Source organism: Taudactylus pleione, unplaced genomic scaffold (assembly GCF_031769625.1).
Source record: "Taudactylus pleione unplaced genomic scaffold, aTauple2 ptg000174l, whole genome shotgun sequence".
In the NCBI taxonomy this organism is placed as follows: Eukaryota; Metazoa; Chordata; class Amphibia; order Anura; family Myobatrachidae; genus Taudactylus; species Taudactylus pleione.
The window spans coordinates 7,272,509-7,291,691 of record NW_028284576.1 but is presented as its reverse complement, the minus strand read 5'-3'; the positions used below and the strand labels follow the sequence as shown (position 1 = coordinate 7,291,691).

The window sequence follows — 19,183 nt, the reverse complement described above, 5'->3', positions numbered from 1 at the left end:
GGGAAAGACTCCATTTCTTCCTTTTTATTTTATTCACAAATGCAGACATGGTTCTAAGAATCAGCCGGCCATTCATTAGTCTGTAATGTTACGTTTCAGATTACAGTAAATCGGTCATAGATCTCCGCAAGGGAGAGAAAGCGGAAGAGGAGATCCAGATGGGCGACAGGAGTAAGTCTGTCCCGGGGCTGAATGCGGAAATGGTATGTACTTATCTTCTTGTTGGATTTTATTCCTATACTGAAATAATCCCATCAGAAAATAACGATGTGTGGTTATAATTACAGCTATTAATCACTGTACTGTCCCTTACATGAGTATACATAGAGGTCATTTCATCAGATATCAGTCAGGTGCAATTTATTTATTTGCGATGACTTATCTAGCACCAGCCTATTTCACTCACTGCGCTTTACCATTGGGGACAAAACAGTAATAAAAGTGACAAAATGAAGTTTTACAAATCGCCATCACTGTTGCGTTATTCATACATTTGCACTACGCGGTGCATTCAAAACATTTATTGCAGCTACTCTGATCAAATGCAACTTTAAAAAGAAAATAAAGTTGCAAATCCAGACATCTGATGGCTGCAATCTGTGCGGCCGCCGTTCAAATAACCATAAACACAGCGAGACTATTGGTAATTTGGTTGTTCTAGACTAAATTGGCTCCAAATAAATATGGGTGTGCCCAAAGAGCCGATTGGTCCCAATCAATATCTTACTGGCAAAAAAATCCAGTTGGCCAATGACCACAATCTGACCTCTGGGCCTGATTCAGAGCCGGACGCTCTGAACGAGCGCCCGCTCTGAATCAGGGCGTTTTTTTTCTTTTTTTGTAGCGGCCTCTTGGACGCTCGCATAGCTGTGGGTGACCACCCACAGCTTATGCAAGCGTCCATGATGATGGACCCTTGCAGTAGGGTCTCGTTGCCACAAGCCCTGGAGTGATTTTGACTCTATCAGAGCCAAAATCACTCCCACGGACATCACTAGTGATTTCAGTGGGGCCGGCTCCAGACGGTAGGCGTTCCCATGGGAACGCCTTCGTCTGGGCAGCCACGCCCCCGGCACGCCCACCAAAGGGGGCGTGCTGTCAATCACCATCGACCGCACGCCCCCTTTGTTGCGAGACCCATAACGACGGCTACCCCGTCGTTATTCGGGTCTCGCGCATGCGCACGACGGAGGCGCTTCCGTCGTGCGCATGCGCATTTGGGAAACATCCACCCGCTTGCGAGCGTACAGCGCTAGCGAGCGGGTCTGAATGACACCCAATGTTCTCAAGTGATTTGGGTTTCTCAGCCTGACTCCATAGAGGCTAGGTCCATCCAGTTCGGTCCACCAATACTGTATGTCTAAGGCCGGGTACACATTAGAATGATATCGGCACACGTCATGCATTTCGACTAAGATGTATGCACAATTGCGTGCTCCCACGGACGACATGAGATTGTTTGATTGACCGTGCTGCACGGTCAATCAAACGATAACGTGTGTCAGTCTGTGCATTTTCATGAAGGACGGAAGGAAGTATCGTTTTGTCGTTCATCAAAACGTCTATTGAGTTACAGCCAATCTGTGATGGTCCGGGGCGAAGGGAAATCGCCCCAATCATCTGCATTATTGGCCATCGTACTAATGTGTACCCGGCCTAAGTGGCTTTAGTGAGAACATTTATAGTGTGCGCACAAGCAACTTTATGTAGTATACTGAGGGTACGTGTGTTACATTAGGCATATTTAGTTGTATATTGGTCTTGGGGCGGGATGTTCTAAATGAAACATGCAGTAAAAATCCAGTTTCCGGGGTTTTACCGCATTTTCCGTATGCACTAATGTTCTACCGCCGGGTCTCCGACGCGGAACGTACTGTAAAGCCAGCTATTGCTGGTTTACGCTATGGGCTTCTACCGCATCGCGCTTGTATGAGGGATCCAATCGGATCAGGTCCAATCGGCTGCAGCGTTACTCTGCGCATGTGCAGATCAACTCCCGGGTCATAAACCCGGAAGTCCACGGCACAGGGCAGATCGCAAGGGACCGTTCTTATCGGAAGAGCTGTCCTTTGCGGTACTGATCGCATATGTTAGTGCATATACGATCAGTACAATTGCGGTGCATGGCGGTAAGTGGCGCAATATGTTAGTGCATCCCGCCCCCGGTGACTATTTAAGGGCATGTTCTCAGCATGCTTCATATAACACGGTCTCCCTACCAATGGGTAGTAAACGTATAAGTACCTTTGTGGACCTCTCAATGACCCAATGCCGCCATACACGTTGCCCACCATCTGATTTCGCACATATCCCCTGCTGGGCAGAGTAACACACCTCAGTTGGTTTGACAGGGGAGCCCTGGGGTAAATAAATGGATTAAGTGGAAATTAAAGCAAATAATAGAACTTACTAGCACAAAGGTAAAGTCCTGTACCCAAGACACTTTTATCCAGGCATCAGACAAATGCAAGGGGAAAATAAGAAATAATTGTTAATAAACCCTTTAAAAATGGTTGGTCAGAATGCAAGTAATCATCATATGAACGTAAGTATTGTATCTACTACATAATATAGTCCTAATATTTTTTTTTTCATTTACAGTATAGGAGTACTAGAGTGTACTTATAAATGTCAATTTGATGTTGGATCTGTAGGAAAGCTGCATAATTCTAGAATTTCTTCTGCAATTTTATTCTAGGAAGAGGAAGATGAAGATATTGATAACTTGGTGGAAATTCATCGTTTGACCACGTCTAGAAGCAGCTTACGCAGTGGGTCATCCACGGTGAGTCCAGGGGCAATGGTTTTTAAAAAAAAAATGTATTATAGTTTTAAAATTATAATAAGGGTTTCTCTATACTCTCCACCAATGCAATTTGTATTACTGACAATTCCCGACGGGTAACTGAATAAAATCCACTCCAATCATAAAGGCCTACTTTTTATATCTAGGTCCAAGTGGGGGTGGGGGTGGGCAAATGGCATTACCACAGCAATTATACAGCAGGGTCCAGGGCCTGGGTGACGTGATTAGCCGTGAATTGTGTCACTTTCCCGGTGCGTTGGATCTTCTGGAGCTTTGGTTTCATCGTGGAGCGAGACCCAGTGTCCACCACCCAGATAACGTTCATGTCTCGGTCTCCCTCCCACAGAGCACCATGGGGAGTATGATGAGCATTTACAGTGAGGCCGGAGATTTCGGGAATGTGATCGTAACAGGAGAAATCATGTTCTCCCTGAAATATGACGGGAAAACGCAGATCCTGAGCATCATTGTAAAGGAGTGCCGGAACCTGGCGCACGGGGATGAAGCGAAGCAGAGGTCCAATCCGTGAGTAACCGCAGACTTCTTATGCGGTGTTCAGGGAACTCAGTGATTACACCAAGTTTGGTGGCAGGAGCTGCGTCCTGTAATAGTTATATAAAGTATTGTGATGTCCTTCGTATCCAGAAACAGTTACAGCTGGGCGCCCAGGTCACATGGTACCAAGTATGTGGGATTGGCCAATAGCCGCACAATTTAACAAATCATCACCATCATCTGGCTTTTTATTGGTTCATCCTATATTTTTGTCCACCAAGATGAGTCTAACAAGAAAAAAATTTCTAATAAATACCGTAAAAAAACAATAAAATAATCTCATTGCTTGGTCTTGGTCAGCGGCTTTATCCATTCATGGGGGCAGATTCAATTAGCCGCGGAGTTCTCCCTGCGACTAATTGCCATCCAAAATCCCCGCGGCTCGGGGAAAAGCTATTCAATTAAATAGCCTATTTCCCGCGCCATAAAATCGGGACTCACGCGGAAACAAACTGATTCCACGTAAACTGCGGAATCAATGGGTTTTTTCCCCGCACGCGAGGCCGATTTGGTTGTTTTTACCTCGTAACCTCGATGAGCTGAGAGGTAAAGTCCGACTGCGGGGATTCGCGCGCGGGGTCTCGGGGACTTGCTCGCGAGGAATCCCTGGTAATTGAATTGGTCCTGCGTGGCAATTAGTCGCGGGGAAAGCCCAGCGGCTAATTGAATTTGCTAAATGGTTTCTATTTATCAAACCAACCTAAGCATACTCGTCACGAATGATAAATGCAATATTGGCTATTTATCGTTACAAAAATCTGACTGATTTGTTATTTTAGTTTTAGTCTTCATTTGGTCAGATTCACATATATGTTTTAGTATTTACCAACGAGCGGTATTTTAGTAATACAGCTCGTTGCGCTATAGTGGACTCGCCTGGTCAGGCAGCTGTTAAACCGTGCTGGCGAGCGATGGTCACCCAGTGGGCAGTGAGCGGCTTCAGTCATCTCCCATAACTCATTGCGACTCCCCCACCACCGGCCAATGCACGCTCTCCTCTCCCCCAGGCTCTGCCCGTCCACCTCAGTGAGTGGGGCCTCATCAGTCCGTTGTCCATTATGAGCTGAGCGGAGCTGTGGGTGGTCACTCCGTCACTCGCTCTTCCAGTCTTGGAAATCTTTTTGCGAATGTACAGGCTGGGGCAATACCCGCTAAGCCCCTGATTCGTCAGCAGGGAATCTTTATTAAAAAAATGCTTTCCGAAACCTGTAAATAACGTTTACACTCGCTGGACAGCTTCAGTTTAAGAAATAGCTGGGAAAAAAACTAGATAGCGCTGAAAACGGAAGGGAAAGCGAGCTCTAATTAACATATGATTTTAGTATTGTTGATAAATGAGCCCCATAGTGTCTTCTCTCCAGGTATGTCAAGTCTTATCTTCTACCTGACAAGTCCCGCCAAGGGAAACGCAAGACCACAATTAAGCGCAGCACTTTAAACCCTTTGTATGGTGAAACCCTACAGGTAAACGCAACAGATTCTTGTCTTTCTGTACATTTAAGTTGTGATTGAGAAAACTCGCAGCCCCCGTTAATTTATGTAAATGTTTTTGTGATTTCTTAATGGTACATTTTCACGTTCCTCTCTCCCCGTAGTACGTGATCCCAGAGCCAATCCTGCTTATGAGAACCCTACAGCTCTCTGTGTGGCACCACGATCGGTTTGGGAGGAACACCTTTCTCGGGGAGGTGAATCTGCCTATGGATTGCTGGAACTTTGACAGCACGATAGACGAATGTCTTCCTCTGCATGGGAAGGTGGGTCTCATCAGCCCTCCATACGTGCGCATGAGTTTCCAGATCCTTGTGTAGCATTTATGAACATGTCTTCAATGGAAAGGCTTTAAAAGTCACACGTAGTATTGTGTAATGAATTGTGTTCAATATGTTGTGCTAGAACACACACAGACGTATAGATCTACCCTGGTTTGGCCACACAGGCTACTGATGGGCTGACGATTAGTTTGCCCAATATTGCAGTAGTGTGTGATTACAATTAGGTCTAGTAGGCTTATCCGCCATGGCCCACCAAAGGCTTGAACAGTCCAGGGTTTCTCTTTCTCTTACCGCTTACCAGTTTTCATGTTCTAGCGTCAATGGGCGATCGCTTTGGATGTAAATATTTGCGCACGTCACTCTTGAGCTGTGCCGATAAATAATTTAATCCAAACAGCGGTTCTACACTGGTAATTATTTAATGAAGCTTATCCCAGCATGACGTGCCCTAATAGAGATCTCACTATAACATACTGAAAAGAGATTATATGGCAGCGATAAATAACCCTCTGTTACGTTACTCTCCCTAGGAGCCAATTTGTGCTATTTTGTGTTTATTTTTTTTAGATTAACTATTTTTTTTTGACTGTTTTTTTATATTATAAAACTAAAATAAGAAACAAAAATCTATATTTCTGTTTTAATCAATTTTAAACTAAAGATTTTTCCTTTTATTTGTATAATATAGTAAATATCATATTCTATTACTGTATCATTAGTACGATAATAACTGGATCTATGTATCAATAATCAAAATATGAGAAACCATAGAATATATTGCAGTGAAGAATATTTCTATATGTCTGATTATTATTCATGTGTTCTCTGGCTCCTTCTGTTGGCGCTGAGGCGGCAGGTGCTCCCTGTTGTGTTATTAGTGGATCGTCTCCCTCTCATCTCAGTTTTCCGGTTGCGTTACAGGGCAGTGCAGACACCGGCTCCATATCCAGCTACAAAGGCGATTTGGTGGTGTCCTTAAAGTACGTTCCACCGTCAAAGTCCGCAGGTGGAAGTGAGAGGAGAAAAAGTGGGTTGACCATCAGTCACAGTACTCGTTTGATTCTATGATCGTATATAAAGTAGGGATGGGTAATAAGCCCCCTCCCCCCAGCAGGCCCTGCCACAGTTTTGCTATTTGGCCATGCTAAATCTGTGGCAAGGCATGCTTAGATGTGTAGTTCAACAACAACTGGAAGGCTGCTTATTGCCCACCCCTAGTATAAAGGGTAGTATTGCTATGCCTATAGAGAGGTAATCTAGGGCCTTATTAGCACTCTGGCCAGCATACCCGGGGTCCTTTTACATAGGGCGCTGAATAACCACAAATTACTAGTACAAAAGAGAATTTTTCTCTGATACAATGAATCCTATGTAATCAACCAGGGTTGGGTACGGGATACCGATGGTCAGAATGCTGATAGTGGCATCCCGACTTCCTGAATCCCGACATCCTGAATCCCAACAGATTTTTTTTAAAGTATTATAACCCTAACCTTCCCCTCCTGCAGCCTAATCCACCCACCCCCGCAGCCTAACCCTAACACACCCACCCCCGCAGCCTAACCCTAACACACCCACCCCCGCAGCCTAACCCTAACCCTCCCATTCCACAGCTTAACCCTAACCGCCCCTTTCCGCAGCCTAACCCACCCATCCCCGCAGCCTAACCCTAACCGCCCCTTTCCGCAGCCTAACCCTAACCCACCCACAGCCTTGCCCTAAACCTTCCCACCCGCAGCCTAACCCTCCCCACCCACAGCCTAACCCTCCCTTTCTGCAGCCTAACTCTCCCCATCCACAGCCTTGAACTAACCCTCCCCACCCCTAGCCTAACCTTCCCCTCCCCACCCACAGCCTAACCCTCCCCTCCCGCAGCCTAACCCTAAACTTCCCCTCCTGCAGCCTAACCCCATTCTCAGCCTAAGCCTAACCCTCCCCACCCTCAGCCTAACCTTCCACTCCTGCAGCCTAACCCTCCCCTTAGTGCCTAACCCTTCCCCTAACCCTAATACTCACCTCTGCAATCTGTCGGTATTCTGACCGTCAGGATGTCGCTGTCGTTACTATGACCGTCTGTATCCTGACTGTCGGGGTGCTGACTACATCCCATCAACCATACTCTAGTTTTTATGAGTATTGACGTCTATTAAAATTTAAAACATGTCTATTACCATAGATGCACCTTCTATTTACACACTTATACTGGGCCCGATTCTGAGTAGCATGATGTGTCCTCTTCATAGGGCTAGTATAGTATTCTGTAATCCCCTCCTTAATCTTCTACTAAATACATTGTTCTTTTTCCTTTCTGGTTTTTGCTGATTTTGCTTTTCAGCTTTGTAATTAGTAATTACACCCTCGTGTAGCTTTGTTTCTTCATGTAGCCCTGCTACGTCACCCTACTTAGCTTCATCTGATGCCATTGTATTGTATTGGGTTTTATCTATAAATACTTGCGGCTTATCCCCAGAAAACGGATGTTTTCGGGGGTTAACCGCAAATATTTAGTATCCCCCAAATGTATGACGGAGAGACAGCAGCAGATATCTCCGACACCTGCTGCGATCGCTCCAATCCCGCCAGCAGCAGCTTCCCCCTTAGGTTTCTATGGGGGATACGATGCTGCTATAATAACTTCCAGAGTTCGGCCCCCGCAGCTACTGCTGTACCTGCCTATGGGAAACATATCGCATAACTAGCTGGGAGAGGGTTCCATAGCAATGGAATGGCCGCAGCGCATACGTCTGTATATCGCACATGCGCTGGTTGTCCCGCCATGTCCTTTCAGAACCCCGGTTCCTGCAGGTGCTCAGTAATACATTCAGCTGATATGAGCGCATCCTGCAACGCAATCATGGCCGCTCATATCGCACCCAACTCGCATTGCAAGAGGGATCATTATCAACTGGGCCCCCTAGAGAGCTGTTTCTTTGTTGTATCCCATGGAAACATAAATAAACAGCTTTAGCACAGACCTGAGCTAGATGGTACAGGACTAAAAACCTCTATTACAATTTGGGTGTGAGTTGTGTTGTAGATAATTTTTTTTTTTAACCAGCTTTTTTTTGTTTGTTTTTATCAGATAAATCAGATGACGGGGGAGAACTTCATGTCTGGATTAAAGAGGCCAAAAACCTGACCGCCGTTAAACCAGGAGGAACCTCTGATAGCTTTGTCAAGGGGTGAGGAATGATGATGGATTATAATTGTTTCCTTTTTATTTCTTCGACTGTGGTTGATTTAAATGCAAAGTTGTATCTCATTGATGTCTGAGAGAATCCCAAATTATTATTTCATATACCCTTAATAATAGAGATGTGCGGGTCTGGATTTCTGAAATCCCCGAATTTTTGGGGTTCAGAGTAGAACCTGGTCAAGTTTCGGATTCACTAGGTGTCCTGGTTCGAATATAGTCCCGGTTTGGATCTGTTGCCGGTTCGGAACGCGGATTTAAAAACCGATCTCTGGTTTTTGAGTCAGACTTTTTGTTGTTTTTATCGATTTTATTTTATTTTTTATCCGAAATCGAAACCAAAAAACAAAAGATGAATCCAGACCCAAAACAAAAAACACTGGCGTCCGCGCACATCTCTACTTAATTATAATAAGATGACTTAAAACATTGTTATCCGTTATGTTTTCTGCTGCCTCATTGTTCAAAACAACATTTCAACATAGTAGTCTCTCTGCAGCAGATTCATGTATGTACTAGGTCCCATTGTAGCTCCACAGAATGTGTTTCTATGGGATGGTTATGCCAGTAAACATTGCTCATTTTATTTGGTGCTCACAAAAACAAGCATTGTTTTTGTGTAAGCATATTGTGTTAGGTACAACGGGACCTTGCACATAATTGATTAGCCCCTTAAGGATTAACTGTTCTAGAGTGCAGTCACATTGTTTCAACAAAGTAATCAGGTTGGATGTATGGACTTAGATCTGTATAAAATTGCACTTTATACCTCAATATTCCTGTATTGTAGTGACAATCCTCACCCGGTCATGAGTTGGGAGGGTCTGTCTAAGAGGATTTGTATACAAAAGAGAAAATCATTCACACAGGGTATCAATTATATCCTGCTGATCATACAACCCCTGATGCCATCTTATAGAACATATATATATATATATATATATATATATATATATATATATATATGGCTAGTGGGTGCTACCATTTCACAATCAATACAAATACAGAAAAAATGGAAAGAAAAAGACTTGTCCACAGAACACAAGTCGTTATCTTTCCATTTTTTCTCTGTCTAAAAGGATTACATCCCTGATATTATTCTCACATTCATTATTAAATAACCAGTTCTGACATTCTATAAGACATCTTCATTTAATTCTTTACTAATTTTATAATACAATCCCAGCCTAATTTAATCAGAGTTCTTGTAAACCCAAAAATTATCTGCCTTAACTGTAACATTATAACAACTAAACATCACTGATGTGTATTTAAGAACACAAAGATAGAACATTATTATTTTGATGTGACAAAGAAAGTCACAATGCTTAATGTATACAAAAAGAATAACAAAATGACTTCAAGAAATACAATTGCAAAACAGATTTCTTTAAAATAAAACAGAAATGGCCATTTTACACTCAAACATTCTGCTGCCTAAGCAAGGTTAGATGGACAATTCAGTTAATAGTATAAAGAGTGAGTCTCAAGAAGTGACACTTTTCAAAATTTCCATTACCTTTATTAAACTTCTTTATACCTCAAACCCACCTCTTCCTTTTATAGTCCTTTTTACACATCCTTTTCTAGTAGTGAACTCTATAACTAGGAGCTCTCTCTCATAAAGCATATCAGAGTTTAATCATAATGCAGTTAAACAGAATATGAACTTATACACAAAGGCATATGAACATCATTATGAATTCCTTTGGAAGATATGTAATTTCTTAATGTTCTCAACTAAGCTGATATTTATAGTTGGCACATGTATGTAGCTCATTTCACTAATTACAGATGGGCCCAGAGATCTCCCAAGACATGGATTATGAAAAAGTTTGTTTGAAGTATCTTCCTTATGGGAAATAACATAAAGGAAAGATCCTCAACCATTGTCCTGTGTGGGCACGGACTGGCCATAAACCATAGATTACTTGCTGATCTTATTTTTTAGTTGCTTCTGCTCTTTGTATATAAACATTCTTCTTTATCTAACAGTGTGTAAAAATCTATGGGGCATATTTAGCAAAGAATGAAAAATGCCGGCAAAAATATATATTTTTTTTTTCGGCAACAAGCTGGTTTCACTCTATATACTACAATTATCACAGGTGCTAAGTATCACCAGCTTATGCCAGCTAAGGCTCCCCATTTATGAAATATTGGATTAGTGCCTGTTTCCTACTGCAATACATTCTGTTAGTGTTTTCTCAAGACAGTATTAAGCAAAGGGATGCATTGTAGAAAATAGTTTATTGATATAGTTTCTTCAGTGCAGGTCATTTGAATTTCCTATTGCAGTGACCTGCAGAAAATAACTAAAGAAAATAACTAACAAGAGCTGATAATATAATCTGTGGGATATATATTTTCTGTATATATATTTATATATATTTACTATTGGTTGGAATTTGGTGTTTAAAATAAAATCCTATATTTTTTATACCTGTCTTCTATTGATCCATTGTACTGTGCAAATCATCCTACCTCCAGCTCGAGTGGAACTTTTTCAGGCTTCATCATGAAGTGGAATGCATTCACAATTATTGCAGTTAATCATTTAACTTACTGAAATATTTAACTCCATGTTTTCATTTTAATTGACAGGTGATGCTGGAAGTCCAGGCCAGCAGTAGAGGAGAATTATACAAAGATGAAATGTAGACAATTATTAAATCGCTCCATATAAAGCAGTAATAACAACCACTACTAGAAATTGTCCAGCTTGTTCTTTTTACCTGCTCCCAACCATAAATTAAGTAGAGGTGGAGAGTTAAAATTAGGAGAGATTGTCCAAAAGTAGAAAACCCCTTCTAATGTTCTGCAGCTCTGATCTTCTGTCTTTTTTTAAAATCCATTACATTTCCTATTTTCTCTTATTTTAAATGTTTGTAGAGGATTTCTAAGAAGATTGTCTCAATTTTGTTTTCCACAGTTACTTGTTACCAATTAAGGGCAGGAATACCAAGAGGAAGACCCCAGTGATGAAAAAGTCTCTGAATCCTCATTATAATCATACTTTCGTTTACAATGGAATTAAACCTGAAGACCTGCAGAACACATGTCTGGAACTGACTGTTTGGGACCGAGAACCACTGTCCAGCAATGATTTTCTGGGAGGTGTGAGACTCGGCCCAGGGACTGGTGAGCAAAATCTCTTGAACAAAAAATATAATTTTTGTTTAAATAGGAAATGTTAAATGGTTGAAGGGCGAATGCAATCAAATATCAAATCTAGAAATAGATACATTTGAATCGTAGATACTTGGAGGTCAGTGAGACCTGGATTATGCTCAAGAAGGTGAAGTTTCAACTTCGCTCAGAAGAAATGTCAGTGTTTCCTGTCTAACCAAACACAAACAACCTGAATAAAACCATGTAGGACTCCTGTTGTGTGGATTGCTGTCCAGGCTCCACTTCTGGTCATGGGCAAGTTACTGCAGTAACAGCTGCAAATGATTTAAAATGACTTGCTGCTGCAATGATGCTATAGTTTATAGATAAAAATAGTAATATCTTATAGTTAATTTATATTACTTTTCAGCAGGGGCGTCAGTAAGATTTTATGTCTGTGGGCAAATAAAATCGTTCTAATGCCCCTGCGCCCTCCTCCTCTCTCCCTCCCTCTTACCTGGGTGCGCAGGGACGATTGCTTTATAGCAATAAACTACACAGCCTCTGTACCGCACGGAGGATGTGTAACGTGTGGTGTTTTAACTTAAAAACCACACATTACACCTCCTCCGTGTGGTGCAAGGGCCCCCCTCCCCGTTCCGATCCCCATGCTCTGCAGCTGGTAGCCTTAAAAATATAGATGCTTCCAAGTACATTTATATTTCCTCCATAAAGCAGAAGAAACTGGCATAGCAGTTTACTTTATATAATGTGTAACCACTCACACTGCAACAAGATGACTTTAATCTTTTATTTATAAGATGCTAGCTTTTGCATATATATATATATATATATATATATATATATATATATATATGAAATAATTTCCAACAATTAATAGTTTGCAAGCTTGCGACATTATTATCGAAAGTGTGACAAATATACCCCCAAAAAAGTATTTGTTTAATACTTCTGTTATATACGACTCCCTGTGTATGTAATATGACTCCCTGTGTGCATATTATATTGCAATTTATTTCCTAGGCTTTTTTAATGGACAACCGGTGGACTGGATGGACTCTACAGGAGAGGAGCTGAGCCTCTGGAAGAAGATGAGACAGTATCCCGGATCCTGGGCAGAAGGAACCTTACAGCTCAGACCCAGCATGGCCCAGTGAATAAATTCCTATAGAACAGGAGGAAGGGACTAAAATGTGTATTTTATTAATACAAAAACCTACTGTATTTTTATCCAGCCAATGAGAAATGTATATTTTGCTGATTATTTATTTTCATTGCTGTTATTGATTTTAGATTATACTGGCAGCAATTTTGTTAAGGTGTTAACACGGATTTTTATGCTACACTGTACTGGAGCTGCTATATAGAGGCACACCTAGGCTTGTACCACACTGTACTGGAGCTGCTATATAGAGGCACACCTAGGCTTGTACCGTGCTGTACTGGAGCTGCTATATAGAGGCATACCTAGGCTTGTACCGTGCTGTACTGGAGCTGCTCTATAGAGGCACAGCTAGGCTTGTACCATGCTGTACTGGAGCTGCTATATAGAGGCACACCTAGGCTGGTACCACGCTGTACTGGAGCTGCTATATAGAGGTACACCTAGGCTATATAGAGGTACACCTAGGCTTGTACCACGCTGCACTGGAGCTGCTATATAGAGGCACACCTAGGCTTGTACCACGCTGTACTGGAGCTGCTATATAGAGGCACACCTAGGCTTGTACCGTGCTGTACTGGAGCTGCTATATAGAGGCACAGCTAGGCTTGTACCACGCTGTACTGGAGCTGCTATATAGAGGCACAGCTAGGCTTGTACCGTGCTGTACTGGAGATGTTATATAGAGGCACACCTAGGCTTGTACCGTGCTGTACTGGTGCTGCTCTACAGAGGCACACCAAGGATTGTACCGTGCTGTACTGGAGCTGCTATATAGAGGCAAACCTAGGCTTGTACCACGCTGTACTGGAGCTGCTATATAGAGGCACAGCTAGGCTTGTACCACACTGTACTGGAGCTGCTATATAGAGGCACAGCTAGGCTTGTACCACACTGTACTGGAGCTGCTATATAGAGGCACACCAAGGATTGTACCGTGCTGTACTGGAGCTGCTATATAGAGGCACACCTAGGCTTGTACCGTGCTGTACTGGAGCTGCTATATAGAGGCAAACCTAGGCTTGTACCACGCTGTACTGGAGCTGCTATATAGAGGCACAGCTAGGCTTGTACCACACTGGAGCTGCTATATAGAGGCACAGCTAGGCTTGTACCACACTGTACTGGAGCTGCTATATAGAGGCACAGCTAGGCTTGTACCGTGCTGTACTGGAGCTGCTATATAGAGGCACAGCTAGGCTTGTACCACACTGTACTGGAGCTGCTATATAGAGGCACAGCTAGGCTTGTACCACGCTGTACTGGAGCTGCTATATAGAGGCACAGCTAGACTTGTACCGTGCTGTATTGGAGCTGCTATATAGTGGCACAGCTAGGCTTGTACTACACTGTACTCTAGCTGCTATATAGAGGCACACCTAGGCTTGTACCACGCTGTACTGGAGCTGCTATATAAAGGCACACCTAGGCTTGTACCATAATTCTTGTTTAGATAGATCTTTAGTCAACTGCTCCCCTGCTTACACAAGAACAATACATTATAGGTATAATAAATACTTATTGCGCTCGTCTGTTCCATCTGTCTGCCTCATGAACCCAAAAGAGACCACGCCCACTTGTCTTACATAGTTTACATTATTATACTGTGGAATATATATCTGAATCCGTGACAGCAAAAATACAACAACTGGGGCTGATTCAATTGTTTTAGGGCACCTATGCTTTATTGCACATGACGCATCCAAAGAGACAGCGTTTAACCGTGTAAAGCGGCTAAACCAATCTAAAGTCCTGTGTAGGGAGCCCAAAATCAGGACTTGTAGCACCTTCCTGCTTGCCACCTCAGGAGGGTACAAGCAGAAATGCTGGTGCCGGCGGGTATCGCACCCGAAAAGAGCAACAGTTTAATTGCTTCTTTGGGCACCCAGTAATTAAAGCCGCAGGCGCAAACAATTGAATTCCCCCCATGTCTCCATATGAAAATGATCGCATATTAGCATGTTTCTTTACTTTGTCTTAATTACAAACAACAGGTCTGTAATATATAGGTCAAACCGTTTAACCAGCAGAGCTCTAGCACAGTAATCATTCTGTAACCAAAGTCCCAGGTCAGGGAACCTGGCACAAGAGTCTCTGCCTCCTACTTCACCAGCGGTAACCATTAGCACATTTATGATGCTCCAGTAACGGTGGTCACCACTTTTGGAGAATTAGGGGTCCATTGTAAAAGGAGTGATGTGCCTGCAAAGCACCGCCAATATCAGCGTTTCCACGCCGTTCCACCGGCACCTAGTGGGCTTTACTTTTAATTGAATTGTTCCCATGAAGTCAATACAAGTAAACAAATATCCCTAGACCAGAGGTTCCCAAACGCGGTCCTCAAGGCTCCCCAACAGTTCAGGTTTTAGAGATAGCCATGGTTGAGCACAGGTGACTTAATTAGTACAGCAGTCAATTTGATTTAACCACCTATGCTCAACCATGGATATCTCTAAAACCTGAACTGTTGGGGGGGCCTTGAGGACCACATTTGGGAACCTCTGGTCTAGATGATAGAATCTTCTAAAAGTGGAGTTCCCCGTTAAGTCCAGGGGACTAGATGGGTATTACAGAATTAGTTACTTGGAGACGTTTACGATGTACAAGTATTTCTGTTACTTCTCTGCTCTGTCTTCGCCTATGTATTTATGTGTATGTGTGTACATATGTACTGTATTCAGTATCATTGTATGTCTTGGGCAATGTCTACATACACACACCGGTTTTGTGGACTTTAATATAATCTTATAAGAGTTTTTTGAACAATTTGCATCTACATGAATGATCTAGCTGTGAAATACTTCTGATTTTGAGGATGTGCAAGTAAAGATCACCTAAAGGCCAACACTGCTCAAAAATAAAATATATTCCCTAACTAAATTACTTATGCAGAGGACTAGAATATACGGAGATAACTGCTTATGCTTAAAATAGGACTTCCAGCTGAAATTATCTGTTGAAATCTCAGAAACACAGCATTTCTACTATTTGACAGGTGAGGTGTGAGTGACCATCTATCCTTGGCATCATTTGAAACTGTGTATAGGACACCATTTGTTTCTATGGGTCAAAATTCTGCTAAGGCAAGTCTGTTCCTCACATCTTTGCTGACAAATTGTAGTTGTGCTGTTTTCAACAGGCGATTTTAGGCAGAAGTCCTTTTTCAAGTAACTGGGGTTTTTGAAGTCAGTTGTAGTACCAAGTATATTGATTTTAATGGGCCAAAATCATTGAGTGGCGCTAACTTTTTTTAAGTATAGTTAATAAACCAGATGTCGGTTCACTGAAAAAAAAAAGTATTTTCAAGTTCAGGGCAATAAAATGATCAAACTGTAATAATCCTACTTCAGGAAACCTATATTGGAATAGATTGCACTGTACAAGATTCTGTGTGTTTTACAAACACAGATAATTATAAGATCCCAATTAATAGTGTTGTTTCTGAAATAAAATGCTGGCAGGTGAATAAACCCTAAAGCTGCATACACACGTAAAGATTTTCTGTCCAACCATCCAACTAGTTGATTGGTTTCAAATGATAATCTGGTAAGGGATGAAAGCAAATGACCATCAGCAATTTGCTCCCAAATGCCAGAAAATGGACAAAAGCTGTTTGTTAAATGATTGATATAAACAATTTGTTCAAACTTGTCTGATGACCATTTTCATCTGTTTTCTGGCATTTAGGAGCAAATTGATGATCATCAGTTACTCCCATACGTTACCAGATTTTCATTCCAACCAATCAACTAGTTGGATGGTTGGACAGAAAATCTTTACGTGTATACCCAGCTTAAAGCTGCATACACACACAACGATTTTGTTACCAACTATTTTATGAACGATTATCTGTCAGATTTTTTAAAGTGTAATGAACGATTTTTTTTAACTACAAACGATTTTTGCATATTAACTTAATGAAAATCGTTGCGTTGACAAGTCTGACTGAACTACAAACGTGAGCGCACATGAACGATAATCGTTCATCGTCTAACTCAGAAAGTGAACGATTTTTTTAAACGGTTATCGTTAAAAAAATCGTGGTGTGTGTGTATGCAGCTTAAGGTGTTAGCAATGAAAATTCCAGTCCCTTGAATTACCAAGATATTCACCTCAGCCTTACAATAAAGAAGCCACGTTCCCTTTAGGGGCCATTTCATGTCACTACACCACAAGTTCTCAAACTCTGTCCTCAGGACCCCAAACAGAGTATGTTTTCCAGGTCTCCTCACAGAATCACAAGTGAACTAATTGGCTTTGCCTGTGGAACTTTTTAAAATGTGTTAATGAGTAATGAGTACACCTGTGCACCTGCTGGGTGACCTGGAAAGCGTGACGTGTGTGAAGACCTAGTTTGAGACTACACTGAATACTATTAAAATACCATTATAATGGAAGATCAGGATAAGTGCAATGTATCCGTTATAATGTGCACGATGTCTGCGGAACACTTTTGAAACTTTTTGAAAGTTTTCTATGTAAGTATGCAGTGTCCGGCTGGGCCTGTGTTTATGGTGTCCGGCTGGGCCTGTGTTTATGGTGTCCGGCTGGGCCTGTACTTTGGGTGTCCGGCTGGGCCTGTGTTTATGGTGTCCGGCTGGGCCTGTACTTTGGGTGTCCGGTTGGGCCTGTATTTTGGGTGTCCAGCTGCACCTGTACTTACGGTCTCTGGCAGGGCCTGTCCTTCGTGTGTACAATTAATAAATGTGTCTTGTGTAAGAGTGGCATATTGTATTCTGATTTGTGTCTAATAATGATACAAGGTTTATTACTTAGGATTTTTGAGTTTATTAAAGATCATCTCATCAATTCAATCACTTGACAGGGGGGGTCCCAACAGTCCTGGTTCAGGCGTGGCAATCCTGATTTCTCTGCCTTGTCATACCACCTGTGGACATGTCTGTACTGAGGTATGAAAGTTGGTAAGGATGTGTTTACTGCTGCTATATGTGGTAACGTGGGTGGGTGGGGGTAGAGGGTGCCACGCACACTGGTGCCTGTGACACTGAATTTGTGGTTGTAGTGGCGGAGAGGGGGCTATTGCACATTACGAGCGCTAGGGCCCCCCCTTGGCCCTGACTCTCAGATCTGAGATACAGGTTTACTTATGCAGAAGCTTTGAACTGTGACCTAAACAAATCAAGAGTGCAATTCATAATACTATTACAGGTGCTTTACTACATGACTTATTACCGTTTCTTTTTAGGAAAAAAAAATAATCACAAATAATTATTACTTTTCCAACATGACAGTCAGTTTGGAAATATTTACAATTATTTCCGGTTTTAAAGTGCTTATTTTAGCATGATGATCTAGATATGCTCTATGTAACTCCTAATAAAAATATAACACAAAACTGTATAACATACTTTTTCTAAAAAAAAAAAAAAATGATAAAGATTTTAAAAAATCTCTAACTGGGCATATTTTTATTGATCCAATGCCTGTGAACTAAAGCCGCGTATCCACTGCACGGGACATCGTTATCGTTCATCGTCCTCAATATGCCGTCAACGACCAGCGATACGCGCTCCCTCTGGTCATTGTCGGCATTGCTCATCACCCGAGCCTGCTGTCCAACTTGATGATATCGTCAGGTTGTGCAGGTTCGGGGATGAGGGAGGGTGCCGGCACTGAACGATATATCGTTCAGTGTGGACACAATATCCACTGTACAGTATAATGAACTGAACAAAATAGTTCATTATATCGTGTAGTGGATATGCCCCTTAAGGATGTGGACCAAACATTCACGGAAATAGGGCAGGGTGGATTGGGCAACTTGTGAGTGATTTTATCAGAAAACCCAGCTGTTCTGACTCTTTCAAGGAAAGATAACAGCATAGATCAACATATATGTTACAGGTTGTCTAGTTACATTTTAGCCTGGGATCAGCATATTCTGTAATACAACCATTTTACTTGCTTCCTTGGCGTGTATTATTGGATTGCTATACTGCCCATATTTTTTTTAAATTAAATATGACTAACCGCTACAAATCCAGAAAAGAAGCAAATTACTGCGGCCATATTGTCATCCAGACATCAGCTTCTACCCGGGATTTAGCAGATGCACGACTTCTCCCCAACCAGACCCACGGCTGCTGGTCAGCAACCACAAGACAACCTGGAGGAAATCAATAGGATGAGAGCAAATATTTTGCATACAGAAATCCCATAAATAATGCTGCTTTACTACTGAAATACACGGAAAACTTAAGGGTACAGTTCCCCATTAAGAAGATCATGTAATGGTGCATACACACGATCAGATTTTTTCTTCAGATATGGACGATAACGATTTAAAAATCGTTCAGTCGTTCATATCTGATGGAAAATCGTTCATATCTGACATGCCTGAACGATGGACGATCAACGATGCGCGTTCCCGTTTGTCAGATAACGATATCTGACATCTGATGGGTTTGCAGTCAGACTTGGACGATTCCATTCATTTTAATGCAGTCAAAAATCGTTCAATCGTTCAAAACTTTGGTCAAATCGTCCAAATCGTTCAAATCGTTCATCTGACAAATCTGACAAGTCTGACAAATCTGACC

The 19,183-nt window shown here is 42.1% G+C and overlaps 1 protein-coding gene across 1 annotated transcript in view; it reads left to right on the top strand.

Moving 5' to 3' along the window:
• The window catches only part of SYTL4 (synaptotagmin like 4), an 81,166-nt gene extending 63,819 nt beyond the window's left edge, over positions 1 to 17,347 (top strand). The window contains exons 9-17 of the mRNA XM_088475584.1: positions 100 to 203; positions 2,699 to 2,785; positions 3,153 to 3,331; positions 4,723 to 4,825; positions 4,957 to 5,118; positions 6,058 to 6,163; positions 8,219 to 8,318; positions 11,262 to 11,470; positions 12,485 to 17,347. Of these exons, the coding sequence (XP_088331710.1) occupies positions 100 to 203; positions 2,699 to 2,785; positions 3,153 to 3,331; positions 4,723 to 4,825; positions 4,957 to 5,118; positions 6,058 to 6,163; positions 8,219 to 8,318; positions 11,262 to 11,470; positions 12,485 to 12,618 (1,184 nt within the window). The 3' untranslated portion in view covers positions 12,619 to 17,347. The remainder of the gene's footprint in view (positions 1 to 99; positions 204 to 2,698; positions 2,786 to 3,152; positions 3,332 to 4,722; positions 4,826 to 4,956; positions 5,119 to 6,057; positions 6,164 to 8,218; positions 8,319 to 11,261; positions 11,471 to 12,484) is intronic.
• Positions 17,348 to 19,183: the final 1,836 nt, after the last annotated feature.